Source organism: Nothoprocta perdicaria, unplaced genomic scaffold (assembly GCF_003342845.1).
Source record: "Nothoprocta perdicaria isolate Ctin4 unplaced genomic scaffold, notPer1 scaffold_26, whole genome shotgun sequence".
NCBI classification, from domain to species: domain Eukaryota; kingdom Metazoa; phylum Chordata; class Aves; order Tinamiformes; family Tinamidae; genus Nothoprocta; species Nothoprocta perdicaria.
In genome coordinates, this window is record NW_020455488.1 from 5,707,833 (window position 1) to 5,726,776 (window position 18,944).

Consider the following 18,944-nt stretch of genomic DNA (forward strand, 5'->3'; position numbering starts at 1 on the left):
AGCGAAGGCGCACGGAGCGCGCAGGAAGGCAGCGCGCGCCCCCGGCCTGGCCGCCGCGGTAGCGCGCCGCCGCACACGCAGCAGAAATGTGCCAGAAAGCAGCTTTTTGGGGCACGCTGCAGCGCACCCTCCTCTGCCTCCCCCCTTGCACCGCTTTTTCGTGCCCCGCTTGCACCGGGCACGGGAAAGGCTCCGTGTTTGCCCTCCGCTTAGTGAGATGCAGCGCCCCAGTGCTGCCTTATCAGGCACCCAAGGGTGCTGCAACGGGCAAGAGCATCTGCAGAGCTGACACTGGCAGTTGCACAGATCCGCCAGAYAAAAATGCTGCGAGTCCTTGTTCACCCTGAGATAGAATAGATTTATTAGCAAGAGGTAATCAGGAAACATATATTTTTACAAAAATGGAAATATTTTTCCAAACAAGCTGTAAGTTGAAATATTTTAGGGCTTGAAATAGAATTCTCATACCACAAGGTATTGCTTACAGCAAAAGGTTTCTGTCCGGTAGAGTGGAGCATGCCTGCCACTGCAAAGTTCAACTGTGTTTATATACTGTACAATGTAAAAAATACATGGTAATATTCACAGAATAAGCACTACATTACTATATTCCTGCTAGAAGGTGGTTAGACAGGATTACAGTATATGTAATAAAAACACTTGGTCATTTCTTTCTACCTCTACGTCATGTTACTAATAGTGGTCACAAGGAATACGGATTCAGAGCATATCAACAGAAGCTTGTCATGAGCGGGATGCAGCAGGAGGGGACGGGGCGGCTCCGTGGCCCTGCGCGCGGCGCGGCAGCTCCGGCGAGGCGGGCAGCACGCGGCGGCTGCACGGGGCGGCGGCGATCACGATGGCGCTGCGCCCGCAGGCCCGTCCTGCGCCGCATCCAAGCGGGAATACTGCGCCCGGAGCACAGCGAGCGGCGCCGAGGACACGGGACGCACTGGCGGTACCGCAGGCTGCGTGACAAGATGCTCCGCGCTGGGCACGCGCGCGCTGCCAACGCATCCCCAGCGCCGGCCCTGGGCAGTGGGTGGCAGACGGAGCGTCCTGGCGGGAGCTGGGATCCGCACGGGCAGCAAAGCCCAGGCCGCAGGCAGCACGGGCGGCTGCCAGGACGCTGGGTCTGGGGCGGCTGCCGGGACATGGGGTCTCGGAGAAGCGGTGGTGGAGGCGCCGCGGGGCGGCCGGCGCGGACACGCGGGATGTGCAGCGCGGGCAGCGCGGCCGCGCGCTCAGGAAGGCAGCTTGGGCTCCATCCGCAGCGAGGCCTCGTACAGCGCCTCCTCGTCCATCACGGAGGACTGGTCCAGCAGGTACTGCGTCACCTGCGGGCCGGCGCGGCGTCAGCGGCACGCTCGCGCCAACACAGCGCCACGCGGAGCCGGGGCCCTGGCCGCGGGCAGGAGTGACCCGAGCTGCCGCACCGGGAGCGCGTCCTGGGGGGATCCCTAGCACATCYCTCCCTCCCGGGCAGGCCCAGAGCGCGGGTGTGCAGGGGGGCACCCCGGGCACACCAGGACACKTGGCCAGCACGGGGACCCGGAGCAGGCCACAGCCCCCTGCCCGTCCCCTGGCAGCGGCGCCAGCCGCATCCCCTCAGCTGCCCGGGCTCTACCTTAGCCTGGTGCTCGATCTTGTAGGAGGTCTGCTGGAACTGCCGGATCTCCCTAATGATGTGCGAGATCTGCGCGGAGACACAGCAGAGACGCGGTAGGGCACGGCTGCCGCCACCGCGCTGCCCACGCACACCGGSGCGCGGGTCACCGTCCCCGCTCACCATCCTCATCTTGGAGAAGTTCACCAGCCCGTCCTCGGTGTAGTTGGGCGTCCCCTCCTCTATGAAGGCCAGGTCGGTCAGGTACATTCCCAGGTAGGGCACGCAGGGAGGGTCGCAGCTGCAGGGCGGCGGGTGGACGGATGGATGGAGGGATGGATGAAGGGAGGGATGGAGGGAGGGATGGAGGGCAGGGTTATTGCTCTGGCTGGCCTGGGGCTGGCAGGGGAGGCCGGTGGCTCAGGGCCGGGAGCTGCAGTTTGGGCATGGGGCCGGGAAGCCTCAGCAAGCCCGAGTCCCTGGCGCGGAGCGACTCTGCAGCCCGGCCATCCGCTCGGGATCCTCGGCGGGGAAGCTCAGCCCAGAGCCRCTCATGAGGTCACCTCCCCGCTGGCCACCCAAGCCAGCCGAGACGGCCCCGCAGCTCCCCTCGAAACTGGGGAGCTCCAGAGGGAAGCGGGCACRGCCCCACTCCAAGGAGCGCCTCCCRCCTTGGCACTGCCTCGGAACCCATGGGTCTGCAGCAGGGACCGGCCGGCGCAGGGCCGGTATCCCGGGCCATGCACGGGGTCCCRGGCGCGTTGCCCACGCACTCCATCCCCGCAGCCCCTGCCCGCGGCCCCACGTACTTCTTCAGCGCCTCCCTGAGGTTCTTGAAGCGGCCCTCGGAGGACACCAGCTTCTGCAGCTTGTCGATCAGCGCCTTGGTCTGCAAGAGGCGAGCGGCGCTGCCGGGGCGAGCGGGCGGCCCCTCGGCGCGGCGCGGAGCAGCCCAACGCGCTGCGCAGCCCTGCGCCGCTCCGGGCCGGGCGGCCGCGGCGCCCACCTGCTTGGAGACCTTGAGCCAGGTCTTCTTGAGGCGGAAGATGGCGCTGCGGTTGAGCGAGGAGGTGATCTCCAGCACRGCGTTGTAGTTGTGCAGGCACCGGCAGATGTCCGCCACCGCCACCCACTTCTCTATGGCGCTCACCCGCGCGTTGATCTCCTCGTTGCGCAGGATCTCCGACGCTATCAAGTTGCTGACCTGGGGACAGAGCACGGCCGCTGTCCCCGGGAATTGCCCCAGCTCTCGCCTTCCACCCACAGATCTTCCCTAACACAGATCATTCCCTAACACAGATCATTCCCCATGCTGCAGGGCCTGGGAAAGAGCGCGTCCAGCTGCCCAGCACGTTCCCGAAAGCACGGAGCCACCGAGCACAGGACGCGCTGCCCAAGCCCAGAGCCTTACGTCATTGAAGTGCTTGGTGTTCTTCATGATGTATGGGGTCCTCTCGTTCTTCTCCAGCTTCATCCAGCCTTGCCCAAAGAACTCCCTGCAAGTGACAGCATTTGGCCGTGTTCATTCCCAGAGGCTTCACAGCACCGGGAGCAGCTCGGCAGCCACCGGGGTCAGCGGGATGGCGGGATCACGGGATCACAGGACTCACTCGTAGGGGATCTTCTTGAAGACCAGGTGGTCGAGCAGTGTGAGCTGCTCAGCGATTTCCAGTGCGGAGTGGTTCTCGAAGGGCTCAGCTCTGATGCCCTCCGCCTGAGGGRCATGGCATGTTGGGGGCCAGGAGCAGGGCCAGGGCTTTTGCTTCCTCATTTATTCCCACGTCATAGGAATAAAAGCAAAGCCAGGGTCCCAACAGCAGCAGCCCTCCGTGAAGCGCCAGGGCGCCCAGCGGCGCCGGCCCCTCTCCGTCCCGCGCGCCCCGCRGAGCAGGAAGCACCACTTGCCATGTGCAGCACCTCCTCCAGGGAGATCTGGTTGTCCCCGGGGTCCTCCTGCGTCAGGGTCCTGTGGCAGGAAAAGGGAGCTGCCCTGGCTGGGGGCTGCAGCCTGTGGGGCTGCCACCACCGCGGGCTCACCCCTGCCCGGGCGCTCCGGGGTGGAGAAGCACCACGAACCGCAGAGAGAAAAACACCTGGTGTGCACCGCCCCGACGCCACGGTGAGGGGCACGCGCGGCACCGTGGGCACCTGCTCCCGAGCCACWGACCCCAGCAGCTCCAAAGCCCTCCGAGAGGGTCGGCACCCGCTCCCACCCGGCGCGAGGGCTGTCGTGGTGCTCGGGCGCGCGGCACCAGCAGCTCCACCTKATGATGTTGGCGGCCGCCTTGCGCTCCTGCGTGAGCAGCTCGGGGTCGTGGATGACCTCCTCCAGGAAGCCGATCACRCGGAACTTCAGCTCCTCGTTGCTTTCAAAGTCCTGCAAGGCGGGCAARGCAATTCCCATGGGGTTCACTGCCRCTGCCGGGCATTAAAACCCGACGCGATGCATCGCCCAGTGCCCGTGCACGCGGCTGCGGGAAGGCGCCAGCCTGCTCGTTGACTGGCTGCACACACGCAGCGTCCCCTCCGCTTGTCCTCGGGGCCGGAGCCCCGCCGAGCTGCCGGGAGCACAGCCGGGCACGTGGCGGCTCCGGCGCTCACCTGCGAGTGCTTGGAGACCCAGTGGCGCAGCACGTTGAGGACGCGGTTGGTGGCCGCCCTGCGTATCACGAACTCCTTGTCCCCGTTGCGCTGGTCGCTCGGGAAGCCTGCAAGGGAGGCGGGTCGCAGTGCGGCGCCAGAGCCCCGCGGGGGCAGCGGGAGCCCCGGGGACGCGGGGACGTGCTGCCCCACCTGCGCTGGCCAGCGACATGCGCCGGTACTTCTCCTTGGCCGGGGTGCCCTCGTTGGCGCCCGCCGTGGCGATGGCGAAGGCGGACGCGGCCGACAGGGCACTGCGGCCGCCCTCGAGCTCCCGGCAGGACGTCACCACCACGCCGTTGTTGTAGGAGAACARCGAGAAGTCTGCAAGGGGCGGCAGGGGCGTCAGCGCCGCCCCTCGCACGGAGCCGGCAGGGATTGACCCCATGCGCCGCACGATGATGGCCCCGGGGCTCTGCACCAGGGCTGCTCGGGGTGCCTCCTGCCCTGTACCGCTCCGCCGTGCTCCGGGCAACACGGCGCGGCAGCAGCACCTGCAGAGCAGCTCTGCAAAGTGCCCCCCAGGGACATGCCGCAGCCACCTCGTCCCCTCCAGGGCGCACGGGGCAAAGTACGCGGGTACCTGAGGAATTTTTGCACTTGACGGACTTGGGGGTAGTCGGAGATTTCGTTGGGGAGCTTTCGGCTTCCGCTTCATCACTCTGGTTTGGGTCGGTGTCGGACTCTTCCCTAACGGACACGTCGGAGCCTGCCGGGAACACGGACGACTGCCAGGCTCCAGTGGAGASGGGCATGTTTCAGCGAGGGGGCAGCTCTGCCCGCTTCCCAGCGCCAGGAGYGCAGCCTGCTCCGGGCCCGGGGCCGAGCCCAGCAGAGACACGGCACTGGGAGCACCACCCTGCTGTGTGCTCCCCATTGTGCAGGTCCCCGATCCCGCATGTTCCCTGTCACACGGGTCCCCAGACCCCACATCTTCCCCTTTGCACAGGTCCCCAGACCCTGCACGCTCCCCACTGCGCAGGTTCCAGATCCCATGTGCTCCCCACCACATGGGTCCCCAGATCCCACACGCTCCCCATCACGCGGGTCCCCAGACCCCATGCGTTCCCCACCACGCAGCTCCCCAGACCCTGTATGCTCCCGCATTGCACACCTCCCCAGATCCCACGTACTCCCCACCACGGGGGTCCCCAGACCCCACGCGCTCCCTGTCACCGCGCGCCACCCGCCGCGTCCCTTACCCGTCTTGCTGCCGAGCGCCTCCTCCGGCTTCTCCGCGGCCGCGTCGCCCTCGTCGGCGATCTTGTTGGGGAAGCTGCTGGCCACGTAGAGCTTGTTTATGTCCAGCGTGGTCTTGCTGAAGGGCGCCATGGAGGAGTAGACGCCTGCGTAGCCGTTGGAGGAGCAGCCGAGCGCGGCCAGGTCCAGCGCCTTCCCGCCCGTGATGATGGGGATGTTGAGGGAGAGCTTCCTCCTCCTGCTGGGCGACGACGACTTGGAGATGGAGAGCGGCGGCGGCGACGAGAACTTGCGGTTGGCCCGGGGCGACTTGGGCGGCTCGCCGTAGAGCAGCTTGCTGCTCTGGCTGCTGGCGAAGAGCAGCTCCAGGGACCTGGCCGAGGCGGGAAGCGCACGGATGAGCGGCTGCTGCGCCCGGGCCGGCGGCACCGGCGGCTCCGGCTCCCCGGGCAGCCTGGGCACCAGTGCGTGCCGCAGCGYGCCGGGGAGCACCGCGCAGGAAAGCCGGGGGCTGGCACGGAGCCGAGCGGAGCAGCGGCTCCCACCCCTCACCGTGCGGGGATGGCGCTGATCGGCTTCTTGTAGATGGTGATGAGCTTGTCGAGGACGACGAGGGCCGTGGTGAAGACGCGGTACGAGTGCAGGAACGTGTTCAGAAAGTCGATGCTGAGGAAGCGCAGGTCCGTGAGCCTCTCCAGGAGCCGCTCCACGCTGGCGTAGCGGATCTGCAGGACCTTGCAGGAATTCATCGTTTTACTGAACCTAATGTCAACATCATCACAATACAGGCTGGCATCAGACCTGCAGAGAAACGAGACACCAGGTTCCAGCCTGGAGCCAGGGCACGGYGGGTGCTCCCGCGCAGCCAGGACCCCCCGGCCCCTCCGCACAGAGCCAGCGGCCGCCACTGCAGCAACATCTGGGGATGGATACGGTGCCCGTGGGAGCTGCCTGGGGCTGGGCTGGGATAGAGCACAGGGGCAGAGCCAGCCCGGGAGCAGGGAACTGGGAGCAGGGAACTGGGAGCACTCACTTGATCATCTGTGGGACGGTGACCTTGGAGTTCTCCTCGAAGGCGTTCATCATGAGGCCATTGCAGCGGATGTTGTCCACGCACTGCAAGGTGCAAGGGCATGGGGGTCGGGGGGAAGGCCGTGTGCAGGGATGGCCCCACTCCCAATCCCGCTCCCACGGGCAGGGCAGGGCAGGACAGGGCAGGACAGGATGGTGACGCTCGGCTCGGTGCTGCCGTTGGTRTCGGGAGCTGCTCCTGCTCTCCAGCCAGAGCATCCCGCTTGGGCCCTGCAGCKTGCCCAGCCCAGCGGGCAGGAGCTTGCACCCCATGGGCGACCATTTACACCTTTGCTATATTATATATATATACATATTTTTATATATAATCTTTTTCAGAGGCACAAGGCACCCCGCAGTAGCTGCTCACCCCAGGTCACTCCATCCCTCCCTCAATCCATCCATCCATCCATCCATCCATCCATCCATCCATCCATCCATCCGCCCATCTGTCTGTCCTACCTGGCTGATGTCGCTGGTCCACGCAGCCTTCTCCTGCCTCGACGACGCCACCAGGATGACGGTGAAGGAGGAGGAATCTTTTGGCTCCACCACAATTTTGAAGTCCAGATGGTCGATGTCCTGCCCAGATGCTTTTGCTTTGGAAGAGAGAAGATGAGCAGAGGGATTCCGCAGAGCAGGATCCCCCCGAAAGGCGCCGCGGGGCTGCTGGGGACAGGGCGGCTGCGGGAAAGGGCTCTGCCACCGCCGCAGCCAGCGGCTCGCGCTTCGAAGGAGGCCGGAGCCCGGGAAGCCGCCGCGCTGCAGCGGGGGCCGTAGAGCAGCAGCGCTGGCCGACACGGACGTTTCCCTCGCCCAGATGGATTCACTGAACCCAGCAGCCAGCACCACCCTGGGTCCTGCAGATTCACTGCTGCGTTTGCAGCATCGGCCCCYGGCCGCGCAGCACCGTGTGGCCGCAGGACACAGTCCCCACGGCACCGTGCCCGCGGCACCGTCCCCGCGGCGCCTACCGTCCTCGTCGGTGCTCTCCTGCTCCTCCACGAGCGTGCAGTCGATGAGGGAGATGACGCCGTTCTGCGGGACGGGAGCGGGGTCACRGCAGCAGAAGGAGCAGCCCCAGCCACGCAGCACCACGCACCGATGCACCGAGGAGGAGGAGGAGGAGGAAGGCTGCAGTCCCCCAGCTCCCGCAGGAACCCCTTCCCACCCCTGCTYCTGTTCCCGCGCCTGCTCCCCTTCCCACACCAGCTCTCATTCCCGGGCGCGGGAAGGGGYGGCTGCCCGCGAGGGCTCTGTTGCTCTCATGGGTGGAAAAGCCGGGATATTGCYGTTTCCCTTGGATAACCCGTCCACTAATCTGTTTATAAATTATTTAATATGAGCTTTAAATTAAATTTCCCCAAAGCCCGTTGTTGTAATTATCGACTCTTCGCCACGGACGGCAATTTTTCAAGCCGGTAATTTAATGCCAGTAATGAGCAAATTCTCTAAGATTCCTGCTCAATTAACGGCAGAACTTCCCCCGGGAGCGCGCGGGCCTGGGGAGGGGCTGCGGGGGCCGCAGGGGCAGGGTCCCATGGCCCACGGGGATGGCCCCGCTGCAGGTCCGGCAGCGCCGGGGCACCGCACGCCGCGGCGTCCCCGCGCAGGACGAGGCGTCCCGCACCTTGGTGAGGTGGAGCTTGCCGCCCGAGCCGCGCGTGCAGATGATGAGGTGCTTGGAGAAGAGGAAGCACTGCCTCTCGCCCTCCTTGCGCAGCGAGAGCGAGCCCAGCCGCCCCCGCGGGATCTTCCCCTTCTCCGACATGGGCACCTGGATGAGCGACCCTGGGGAGAGGAGCAGCCACGTCCTGCGCGCAGCCACGCTGCTGTGGAGCAGCCCTGGGGGCTGCCAAAGCCCCTGACCCACGGACCGCCAGCCGCATGRGCCGCCCAAGCCTGGGGTCCATGGGCCACGAGCCATGGGGGCTACCAAAGCCCAGAGCACATGGGCCACAAACCACGTGGGCTACCAAATCCCCAGCCCCGTGGGCCACCAGCCATGGAGCTACCAAATCCCCTGCCCCATGGGCCACAAACCACGTGGGCTACCAAAGCCCCAGCCCCATGGACCATCAACAACGTGGGCTACTACAACCCAGCCCCATGGGCCACCAGCCAGGGAGCTACTAAATCGTCAGCTGCAGGGACCAGCAGCTCCAGGGCTCCCGAGGCGGCGGGCCCGCCGTCACCTTGCCGGACGAAGGTCTGGCTGGTGTCCAGCAGGATCTCGCAGCCCTCAATGATCATGCGCTCGATGGCCAGGTTCTTGCGGATGTTCTCCGTCTCGCTCACCTCGTCGTGCATGATCCTGCAGCAGGGCAGGGGCAGCGGGCGCCTCAGTGGCACTTGCCCCAGGCCTCCTGCAGGTCCCTCCCAACGCACTGTGTTAGCGGACCAAGACCCGGGAGCATCCCGGGAACTGCAGTACCATCGGAGCACAAGGCACCGCTCGGAGCCCCCAGGACATCCCATACATTTGCTAGGAAATGCAGCCGCCTGGCTCACCTGGAGAGCTCCTCCAGCTTGGACTTGGCATAATCCAGGCTGTTCCTCTCCACGTGCTCGTGCGGGGTGTGCGCCAGCAGCTCGTGCAGCGTCAGGATGTAGCGCGGGATCTGCCAGGCAGGGAGCTGGCCATCAGCCGGGAGCGGGGACACAGGGACACGGGGACACATGCCCTGGGCTGGGCGCACACTGGCGCTCACCTGGAACATGGGGTAGGTGAGGAAGGTCTCGAGCGTCCTCTCCTCACAGTCGGGCTTGGCCTCGTAGTGCTTCAGCAGCTTGTCGAAGTCACGGTTCTGCTTGCAGTGCGCCAGGATCTGCAGGCTGTACTGGTGGTTCCGCACGAACTCCTGGTAGATGTTCAGCATGGGCAGCAGGATGTCGAAGAGGTCGGCTGCAGGAGCAGAGGTGCGGCCAGCTCAGCCCGGTGCTGCGCGCGCTCCGGTTCTGCTGCCCATGCTCCGGTTCTGCTGCGCGCGCTCCAGTTCTGCTGCCCGTGCTCCGGTTCTGCTGCCCGTGCTCCGGTTCTGCTGCGAACGCTCCAGTTCCGCCACCCATGCTCCGGTTCCACCACACACTCCGGTTCTGCCATGTGTGCTCCCTGAGCAGGAGCAAGGCTGTGACCCCGCTCGTGGAGCAAATGCAGCGGGATTGCCCGAGGAGACTCCTGCATAGGTGGGAGTTGTGCCCTGACCCCCAGGTTGGGAGCTGGGAATGCTGTCCTCTCCTATCCTTGGGCACCCTGGGTGACGCTAGGGGACGTGGGGCTGGTGGCCACGCACGGTGCATCGCGCCCTGCTCAAGCCGTGGCTGATGTGCACGGAGCACCGGGCGCTTCCCGCGGGATGAACGTGCCGTTGGGATCTGCCCGGGAGCAGGGACAGAGGCGCTGGGAGCACTGCCCTCACTCACCCAGCACCAGCGTGGGCCAGCTGGAGATCCGCGCTTTCAGGCCCTGGTAGAAGATCTGGTGCAGAAACATGATGGTTTCACTGGAAGAAAGCCCAAGAGGGGAAGATGCGGATGGAGAAGGAGCCGATGACGGAACACGCGGTGCTTCCGCTCCCCTGGGGCAGTTCATCTGCTGCGGACCGCCAGGCGCCCCCGCCTGCCCCCAGCAGCCCACGGAGCAGGTTAATGAATTCACGCGGTCCAGGAATCTCCTTGGCACCTGCTGCTGCGTTGGGCACAGCCGAGCCCGCAGAGCCGGGCGCCTCCTCGGCCCGGCCGGTCCCGGCTCTTCCCAGGACCCTCCCAGCCCTGCGCACTCGGTCCCGCGGGGCTCCCGGCACCTCCCCTGTGACACTGGGGTAGCAGCGCAGGCCAGCACGGATGGGGCACCCCACAGCCGCACTGCCGGGCAGCACCGCGTAGTGCTGGACAGCACCGGGCAGCGCCGGGCAGCTCTGCCTCGGACTCTCCCGCGCGGATGCAGCCCTGGCCCCGCAGCCCCAGCGCTCAGTGCTGCACCCTCACACACTGGGCATCGTTTCTGCTTGGCCCCGGCTGKCCTGAGTGGCACATTCCTGTCACAGCTGGTGTGACAGGCGGCTGCAGCCCTGGTCATCGCCATCCCTGCCCCTGTCACCATCCCTGTTCTATCCCCGTCCTGTCCCTGTCCCCAACCCCATCCCTATCCTCATCTCTGTCCTCGTCCCTATTCCCATTCCTGTCCTCCTTGTCCCCATCCTCATCCCCATAGCCATCCCCATCCCGACTAGAGGCGCCTTATCCCTGCTCCTTCCTTGTGGACAAGGAACCGCCCGTTTCCCCCAAGGCGGAGGCCAAGAGATGCCAGGCCCTGGCCAGGCTGGCGCGCGGCGCGCTCACCTGTTGAGGAAGATGCTGCTGACATCGTCGTGCGTGATGGGCGGCTTCTTGGAGCTGGCAGCCATGCGCAGCGGCCGCAGGAAGTTGTTGACCAGGATGTGCAGCTGCTGCACGTACTCGGCCTCGGCCTCCAGCATGCTGAACACCACCTGGTTGCGCTTGCGCATGCTGTCGGCGTGCGGCGAGCGGATGTAGTCCTGGATGATGGTCTTCCACTTGCGGCGGCAGAGCCAGCCGCGCAGGAAGCTCTGCACCTGCGGGGACAGGCGGGCGTGGGGCCGCTGCCACGTCCCCGTGCCCGGGCGCCGCGCGGGMCCCGCTGCCAGCCTGGGAGCCCCGGGCGCCTGCCGCCTGGCAGCCCCATGGACGGTGCCGTAGGTAGGAAAGCGCCGGGGGGCTCGCGAGCAGCGCTGGGCACGGGGTGCAGGGCAGTGTTGGGCACGGGGCGCAGGGCAGCGCTGGGCACGAGGCGCAGGGCAGTGTTGGGCACGAGGCGCAGGGCAGCGCTGGGCACGGGGCGCAGGGCAGTGTTGGGCACGGGGCGCAGGGCAGCGCTGGGCACGGGGTGCAGGGCAGCGCTGGGCACGGGGTGCAGGGCAGCCCCACGGGACACCCGTGCCCGTGGCGCCCTGCAGGGCTCCTGCCTGCCGGCTGCTCCTGGGAAAGGCGAGCGTGAGCAGCAGCCCTGGCACGAGCAGGCGCAGGAGGCGCCGCATAGGAGCGGGCACCGCCAGAGCCGCCCCCAGCACCGGGGCACCAGGGGAGCTTGTGCAAAGATCTGCATCCCGGGAGCGCGATTCCTAGCAAAAACACTGTACGTAGACATACAACTGTATATGTATACACAGACACGTAGCTCAASAGCTCCTCCCCGGGCACTAGCCAGCGTGAGGAGCAGCGGGGCGCGCTGGCACCAACCTTCTTGATTTTCTTGATGTCGCTGTCGTCGTCGCTGGGCGCGCTGCTCTGCCCCGACTGGATGCGCTCGTTGTCCTTGAGCAGGGCGGCGATCTGCGGGCAGAGCGCGGCTCCCAGCTCGGCGCGGGGCTGCTGCACCCAAAGGTGCCCGGCCTCGGCGCCCGCCCCTGCGAGACCCCGCGCTCCCAGAGCCGCGACAACGCGCGCGCGTGCCGCGAGGAAACGTCTTGAAAACCCAAACCAGGAAAAGCGTGAACTGGGATTTTGTAGAAAATAATAATTTTTCTATGAGAGGAGGGGAAAAAAATGGGCCCAGCAGCTGACCATGGCTCTGGTGTCTGACCAGGGCTCCAAAGGAAAGGAGAAAGGAGGGAAAATCACCCAGGCCTGGGTGAAAATCACCTGGGAGGGCACAGAGCAGGGAGCGCCCCTTGGCAGGGCCACAGCCCAAACTTGGAGCATTTTACACAAATTCTCTCTTCCAAATTGCCATAGAAAAAAAATAACATTTGTTTTTCTTCCACTTTTTTCAAGGTGGGAAAAGCACAGGCTGGGGGGGCTGTTTGTATTGCTTTGTGTTTTCTCTGGTTTTGTTTTTATTTGGTTAAACCGAGTCACCAAAATTTGCACTTTAAAGGAGAAGCCGATCATTTGATCTTGACTTCAGAGAGTGCAGAAGAGCGAAACCCGGAGCTGCGGGTGAACCGGGAGGCGTTTGCACACGGGGAGCGCTGGCCCCGCCGCTGCCCCTGCCCTGCGGGTCCCGCTCCTTCACCTCGGCTTTGAGACGCTCGATCTCGATCTCGCCGTCCTCGATCTGCTGCCGCAGCTGCTTGGCCACGGTCTTCTCCGTCTCCACGATCTGGAGCAAATGCAGGTACTTCTGCATCAGGGCTTCGTGCTCCGTCGCCAAGTTCCTGTAGCTGTGAGGCCGGCACCGCCGGCAGCACCATCAGCCCGTGCGGCCCCGCTCGCTCCGTGCGGCCCCGCTCGCTCCGTGCGGCCCTGCTTGCCCCACGTGCAGCCCGGGGCCCAGCCCGGCGCCCAGCCTGGTTCCCAGCACTGCTCGCTCCATGCACAGCACTGCTCGCGCCACATGCAGCCCCACACGCAGCCCGGTGCACGGCCCTGCGTGCAATCCCGCACACAGCCCTGCTCGCTCCACGCACAGCCCTGCTGCAGCACGGTGCCAGCCCTGCCTGCAATCCTGCACACAGCCCCGCTCATGCTGTGCAGCCCCATGTGCAGCCCCATGCGCAGTATCCTGCACAGCCCCGCTCATGCTGTGCAGCCCCACATGCCGCCCCACACGCGGCTCCATGCGCAGTGCCCTGCGCAGCGCTGCTCCCGCCGCTTGCAGCCCTGCTCTGTCCCCCGTCCCCTGCCGAGCCCCGGGCTCCCCGCACTGGCAGCTCTCCCCACAGACGCCCTCGTGCACCTAGAGGTAACTTTCCAGCAAGGAGCAGGACGCCCGCGGCATTGGCTGTGTCACCAGTGTCCCCCCAGCCGAGGCCACGTTCACCTGGTGCCCGAGCACCCCCGGGCCCTGCAGCGCCCACCCCACACAACCCTGCTCCACGGGCYGATACCTGGCGTGAGCGATGGCCGCGACCCACTCGTCACAGTCCTTGGCGTCCTCCGTCCTCAGCTCCAGCGTCTTCTGATTCTCGTGGCTGAAGTTCACGGTGAAGTAGTGCTGCAAGAGCCGGGGGACGCGATGTTAGCGCCATGGGCAGCCGCGTGGCACAGAGCACACGGGAGCAGCCGGCGTTGGGGTGGCACCATCGGGACGGCACCATTGCGGGTGGCACCACCAGGATGGCAGCAACGCGGGCGGCACCGTCGCAGGCAGCAGCATCGCGGGCGGCACCATCGGGCCAGCAGCCYTCCTGGTGCGCGCGGCGCCCTGGCAGGTTGCAGCCCGGGACTATTTTTAGCCTCCCTTGACATTTGCAGTGTTTGTGCTAATTGCAGCGGCTCGCGGGCTGCGCTCTCCTGGCGTCTCCTGGGCACCGGGACGCTCCGCGATGCTGGCCCTGCCACGAGGAGCCCCCCCGAGCCCTGCTGCCCAGAGCACCTCGGCGTCGGCCCTCGGCGCAGCTCGAGCCCGGGGGTTGTGGCTGCTCCGGGCGGGCAGCGCACGAGGAGTGCAACCCAGCCCCGGGAATGCACCGCAGCGCCACGCGCACCCCGGCCCCGCGCGCAGACCCTGGCCCTGCAAGCGCATCCGGCCCTGGGAATGCACCCCGGCCCTGCGAGCGCATCCCAGCCCCACGTGCACCCCGGCCCCACGTGCACCCCGGCCCTGCGCACGCTGCGCTCCGCTCCCGCTCGGCCCGTCACTCCATCGCAGGCTCATTCCCGCTGAGCGGCCCCTCCTGACAAACAAGGGGTGTCCGGCGCTTTCTGGGTGCTCCGATTTCGTCCCGGACACCGAGCAGGGAGCCCCGGGAGCRTGCGGGGCTGTCCGGGAGGTGCTGGCTTTGCGGCTGCTCCTCAGGGCTCTGCTCAGCCCCGTGCAAACCTGCCTGCCACAGGGCACCGCTGCTGGGGCACTGCGCAGCACCGGGTCCCCATGGCCGGGGACACCGGGGTGGCACCGGGACAGCGGGGACAGCACCGCAGCCCTGGCAGGATGTGGATGGGCGGCAGCGGCCGCCACCTGCAGCCCCCCCGGCCCACGGCAGCTTTGGCTCTGAGACACTCATGGGAGCGGGGCCGGGAGCAGCGTGTCCTGCGGATGCTCCAGACCGCGYGGATGTGGGAATGCTGTTCCTGCAGAAGGGCAGGGAGGAGGATTCCCCACTTAGAGAGAGGTGCTACCACTTRGAAATGTTGCATTCCTATTAATTAATTACTTAATTAAAGTTAATGAAGGAATCAGCATTACACTGAACCTAAACCCAGTTACATCTGAGAGCCCTCGCTGAGCCTCGTGCGGGGAGGTCGCTGTCGCCGTGACGGGAGAGCTGCGAACTGGGCAAGGATCCCGCGTGCCRGGCCGTGCGGAGGAGGCTCCAGCCCCAGCGCCCACAGGACGAGGGGCCTGAGAGGGGGAGAGTCCTGGCATCTGGCCCCAGCCTCRGAAACTGCAGGAGAACAGGGGCATTGGCCAGGAGCGCAGGTCCACATCCACGGGAAATGGGAATTTTGGAGCTCGTCACGTGCACAGGCCGCGTCCCTCCTGCATCCATCCCCCTGCACCAGGAGAGCTCCCGGGCAGGACTGCCCCGGCCTAGAACAAGTTTTAACTTTTCAAGGCTCTTTCCTGCGGCAGCAGGGGCAGGCGGTCGAGGCCAGGACCCGAGTTCAGCTGCTGGGAAGAGCCAAGAGACTCCTCAAGCCAAGAGATCTCGTAGTCAGCAACAGCCCGTAATTCCTCCCTAAATAATTCGTTTTGAGAAGTCCCTCCTGACTCCCGAATGCTGTTTCATCTTTCAGATTTATGTTCCTCTCTCACATGCAAAAACCCTCATCTGTTTCCACTGATTCCAAACCGAGCTCATTGACTCCCAGCCCTGGGCAACCCAAACATCCCAGCAATTATTTTGCAGTGACTCCAACGAAGGGTTTTAAACTTTTTTTGAACAGTCCAACAACCCAACAGCTYATCCAACAACTCTCTTCCTGCCCCAAACTGGGGCGCTTACTTAAGCATCCGGCTGCAGGAACTCTGGAGACCAGAGCTGACGGATCTGGTCCATGGGAAGGACTCGGGGCCRCAAGGTCCCAGAGCCGAGTTCGGCAGCGGCTCCTCTGCAGCTCGGGGCACCCCAGCATTCCCTGCCGGCCGTGCAAGAGCAGCCTGCACCGCGCGTGCCGCCGGCGCCATCCGTGTGGGTTTCCAGCCAGCCGGGAGCTGCGCTCCGAGCAGTGCCACCTTGTCACCATCGACCGCACGGAGCCCGTTGCGTCACCGTGCTCTGCTTGGACAAGCAGGATGGGGACAAGGGAGGTGGTGCTGAGCAGCGGTGCGCCAGCACCCAGGAGATGCACCGGTGGTTCCAGGGCACAGAGAACAGGGGCCTTCCCGGGAGCAGCGCGTCCAGAGCAGAAATCTGGCTGCTGGTGCCCAATTCACACTGCCGGGCAGGGAATCCCTTCCGAGCGGGACATGCCGGCTTCTGCACTGTGTTCTGTGGGGAAATGCCCGTGGGGACACGGCAGGATCAGGGATGGATGTGTTCTGAGGTAGCAGATGGCCTGTGCCCGGCGGGAGCGGTTTCTCCCTGGCTGGGCACTCCAGCCCGCGGAGCAGTCCCACCTTTGCGCCCCATTACAGAGCATTCCTGGAGTCTCGCTGCACCCCTGCACGTAGAGGCCAGCAACGCGATGCCCATCCCTGGCCTGAGGCTCCAAAGCAAGGGAAAGCCCTGCCCTCCTCCCTGCACTGAGCAGCGCTGACAGGTTGCTTGGGAAAGAGTCTCGTCTCTTCTGAGTGCGCCTGCATCGCTCAGCCCGACCCTAACAGTCCTGCAGCCGCGACGAGGAGCGGAGCCGGCCCTGCAGCTGCAAAGAGCAGTGCGGTTGGTCCTGCATCCACCGCCAGTCCTGCAGCCACAACGAGCAGCACGGCCGGTCCTGCATCCACCGCCAGTCCTGCAGCCACAACGAGCAGCACGGCCGGTCCTGCATCCCCAGCCGGTCCTACGTCCACAATAAGCAGCACAGCCGGTCCTGCATCGCCCCATCTGCATCACCAGCCTGCAGCACCTGAGCCGAAACAGCCTGCGCAAGCAACGGAGCTGCTGCACATTGGGTTGGGAGAAAGCAGGGCAAAAACAGGAAAAGAAAGTTCCCGGAGGTGCCCAGACACCCAGGGCTGTGCTTCATTTTCTCAAGGAACCTCGTGCCCCTCATCCCACCTATGCCACACACTGGATATGTGTGCGCTCCTGGCAAAGAAACCCTGCCACAAGGCGAAATATGAGGGTGTTTTTTCCCAAGGACTCATTTCTAAACATTGCTATCTTGTGGAGATGTGGAAACCTGCCAGGATTTGCTCCAGTTGAGGGTGAGTCTAAATCCAGACCCGCTCTGCTGGAAGGCCTGCTATGCTCCCAGGCTGAGCCGGAGCTGTCCCCACGGATAAGCGTCCTCRGAGAGCAATTACTGGTGATCCGTGGCGATGTGGGAGCTTCCTCCCAGCCCTTGGTGCGGGACACGGCCCTGTGCCGGGCGAGGCGGGAGGAAACGTGGGAGCATCAACCCCTCTGGTCGGGCCCTGCGAACGCTCGATGCCAGCGGCCGCGCTGCAGATCTGCATCGAGCCCGCGCTGCTGCTGCGCTCTGCTCTGCAGGGCAGCGGGCACCGACTGCTGGGCACGTTTGTTTGAGAGCAGCCTTGGGCATTGCAAGAATGAGCTGGGCATAAGCCTCGGTCAGTGCAGAAGAGCGGCCTCGTAAGCGCCCGGGGTGAGGTGCAGGCTGGGCAGCACGCGAGTGTGGGACACGCGAGCGCTGCCGCCACAGCGCCCTGTCCACGTCCGCGTGCAGGAGCGCGGGACGCGGAGGCAGTGCCCTGGGTGGGCAGCAGCGCGGGGCTCCGGAGCCCCAGGTGCACAGCTGCAAGCGGCTCAGACGTCGCGTGTGCCCACCGGCCCCGCGGCTCTGCTCGAGTCCTGCAGCCCTCCCGGCGCCCGCTCGCCTTTCACGGCGACTTCTGCTCAGACGTTATGCAAGAGCTGCAGAGCCGGGCCCAACGGGCAGCCGAGCGGGGCACCTGCCACCCCGCGGCTCTCCTGCCCCCAGCACAGGCATCAGCCACACTTGAGAGCTCAATGCGCTGGCCAGAGGCCGGCCCCCGCTGGCACTCGTTATTTTGGGGACTACAGCAGCGACGGGCACAGGATTATTTGCATTCTCCAGCTCTAAACCTGTCCTTCCTCTGGCTGTCGCCTGGCGCACCAATCTCCATACGATCCCTATAGCCCAAGTGTTTAGATGCATCCGAAACTGCAGCAAATGGCACCAGGCGGACGGAGCGGCGGTTCCCAGCCTGTCACGCGGAGCTGCCGCTGTCCCCGCGTGGGGGGCCCATCCACATGCCCCCTGCTGCTGAGGCCGGAGCTGCCGCCCCCGAGGCCTTCTCTGCCTTCCGTGTTTCCATGCCCATTCCCAGCGCARGGAACGGCGCCGCACACTGCAGGCAGCAGAGCTCCGTGCACGGAGCCGCGGCTCTGCTCCCCGGCACGGGTGCCCGGGCCCCGCAGCGGGACGGGGACGGCCCCACGGCCGCACTGGGCACCGCAACCCCCTCCCGCGCTGCTGCGGCCGAGCGCAGTGCTGCAGGTGCTGCAGGTGCTGCAGGTGCCGCCGGGGCTGCGCGCGGCTCCGCAGACCCCGGCACTGAGCGCGCTGCTGCGGGGGGCTCCCCCCGCGCCACGCACGCAAACAGCCCCCCCACCCCACACAAACAGCCCCCCGCCCACGCAGGCACCCGCGTGCCCGTGGCTCTGCACCGGCTGCCACACGTGGGGCCGGGGCGCGCGGCCCCTCCGCGCTGCGGCCCCCCCAGCCCCTCGGTTGGGCCGGGGGCGCCGCGGACGCGCGTGGGGCTCCGCGGCGGAGCAGCGCGGGCTGCGGCCGCCGGGGGGCGCCGCCGCGCGCCGCCTAATTAACCACGGCTAATTAGCCGTGCTGGGGGGGGGGGCGCGCTCCGCGGCAGGGCCCGGCTCCCCGCTAATTAACGCGCCAGGCTGGGCATCCCCCCACCTTCCCCCCGGGGCCGCGGTCGCGCGTGGGGCCGCGGTGGCTGCGCMGGGAATGGGTCCCCTCGGGCAGAGCCCCCCCGGCTCCCTCCCTACCTGCTTCTCCAGGGAGTCCTTGGCCGAGAGCGAGGGCTTGGGCGAGGGCGCGCGGTCGCAGACGCAGCCCTCGAGCAGGTAGAGGCCCGAGGGCCGCGAGCTCGAGTCGCTCTCGAAGTAGAAGAGCATGTTGTGCAGCAGCGCGAACCACTTGCTGTGCCATTTCGTGTTGTCCGAGCTCCGCTTGCTCAGGTAGCCCTTCCTGGCGCCGTCCTTCTTGGCCAGCAGCCCCAGGTAGGTGACGTGCCCGTCATTGAGCCGCATCCCTTTCTGCATGGCGGCGGCGGCGCCTCACATGCTCCCGGCGGGCGGCACCGAGGCGACACCGCGGCGGCACCGCGGCGGCCGGAGCGGCGGCGGCG

At 66.1% G+C, this 18,944-nt stretch overlaps 1 protein-coding gene across 2 annotated transcripts; it reads right to left on the reverse strand.

The window, feature by feature from the left end:
• Nucleotides 1–1,196: 1,196 nt before the first annotated feature.
• Nucleotides 1,197–18,860, reverse strand: RASGRF1 (Ras protein specific guanine nucleotide releasing factor 1). 2 transcript variants are annotated; one of them, XM_026040587.1, is made up of 27 exons: nucleotides 18,583–18,860; nucleotides 13,366–13,472; nucleotides 12,552–12,699; nucleotides 11,777–11,869; nucleotides 10,859–11,112; nucleotides 9,941–10,020; nucleotides 9,229–9,422; nucleotides 9,029–9,138; nucleotides 8,713–8,831; nucleotides 8,148–8,308; nucleotides 7,492–7,555; nucleotides 6,980–7,116; nucleotides 6,480–6,562; nucleotides 5,999–6,247; nucleotides 5,449–5,819; nucleotides 4,830–4,955; nucleotides 4,400–4,570; nucleotides 4,208–4,314; nucleotides 3,871–3,983; nucleotides 3,512–3,572; nucleotides 3,217–3,320; nucleotides 3,018–3,102; nucleotides 2,613–2,810; nucleotides 2,416–2,495; nucleotides 1,790–1,907; nucleotides 1,628–1,696; nucleotides 1,197–1,337 (listed from the first exon to the last, which is right to left on the reverse strand). In XM_026040587.1, exons 1-27 carry the CDS (start codon nucleotides 18,856–18,858, stop codon nucleotides 1,245–1,247), a joined length of 3,771 nt encoding a protein of 1,256 aa, XP_025896372.1. In that variant the 5' UTR covers nucleotides 18,859–18,860; the 3' UTR covers nucleotides 1,197–1,244. The 2 variants fall into 2 exon arrangements, with proteins under 2 accessions (XP_025896372.1, XP_025896371.1); XM_026040586.1 differs by lacking the exons at nucleotides 9,029–9,138; nucleotides 9,229–9,422; nucleotides 9,941–10,020; ... (3 more) ...; nucleotides 13,366–13,472; nucleotides 18,583–18,860 and having other exon boundaries at nucleotides 5,999–6,208; nucleotides 8,713–8,828.
• Between the last annotated feature and the right edge of the window lie 84 nt (nucleotides 18,861–18,944).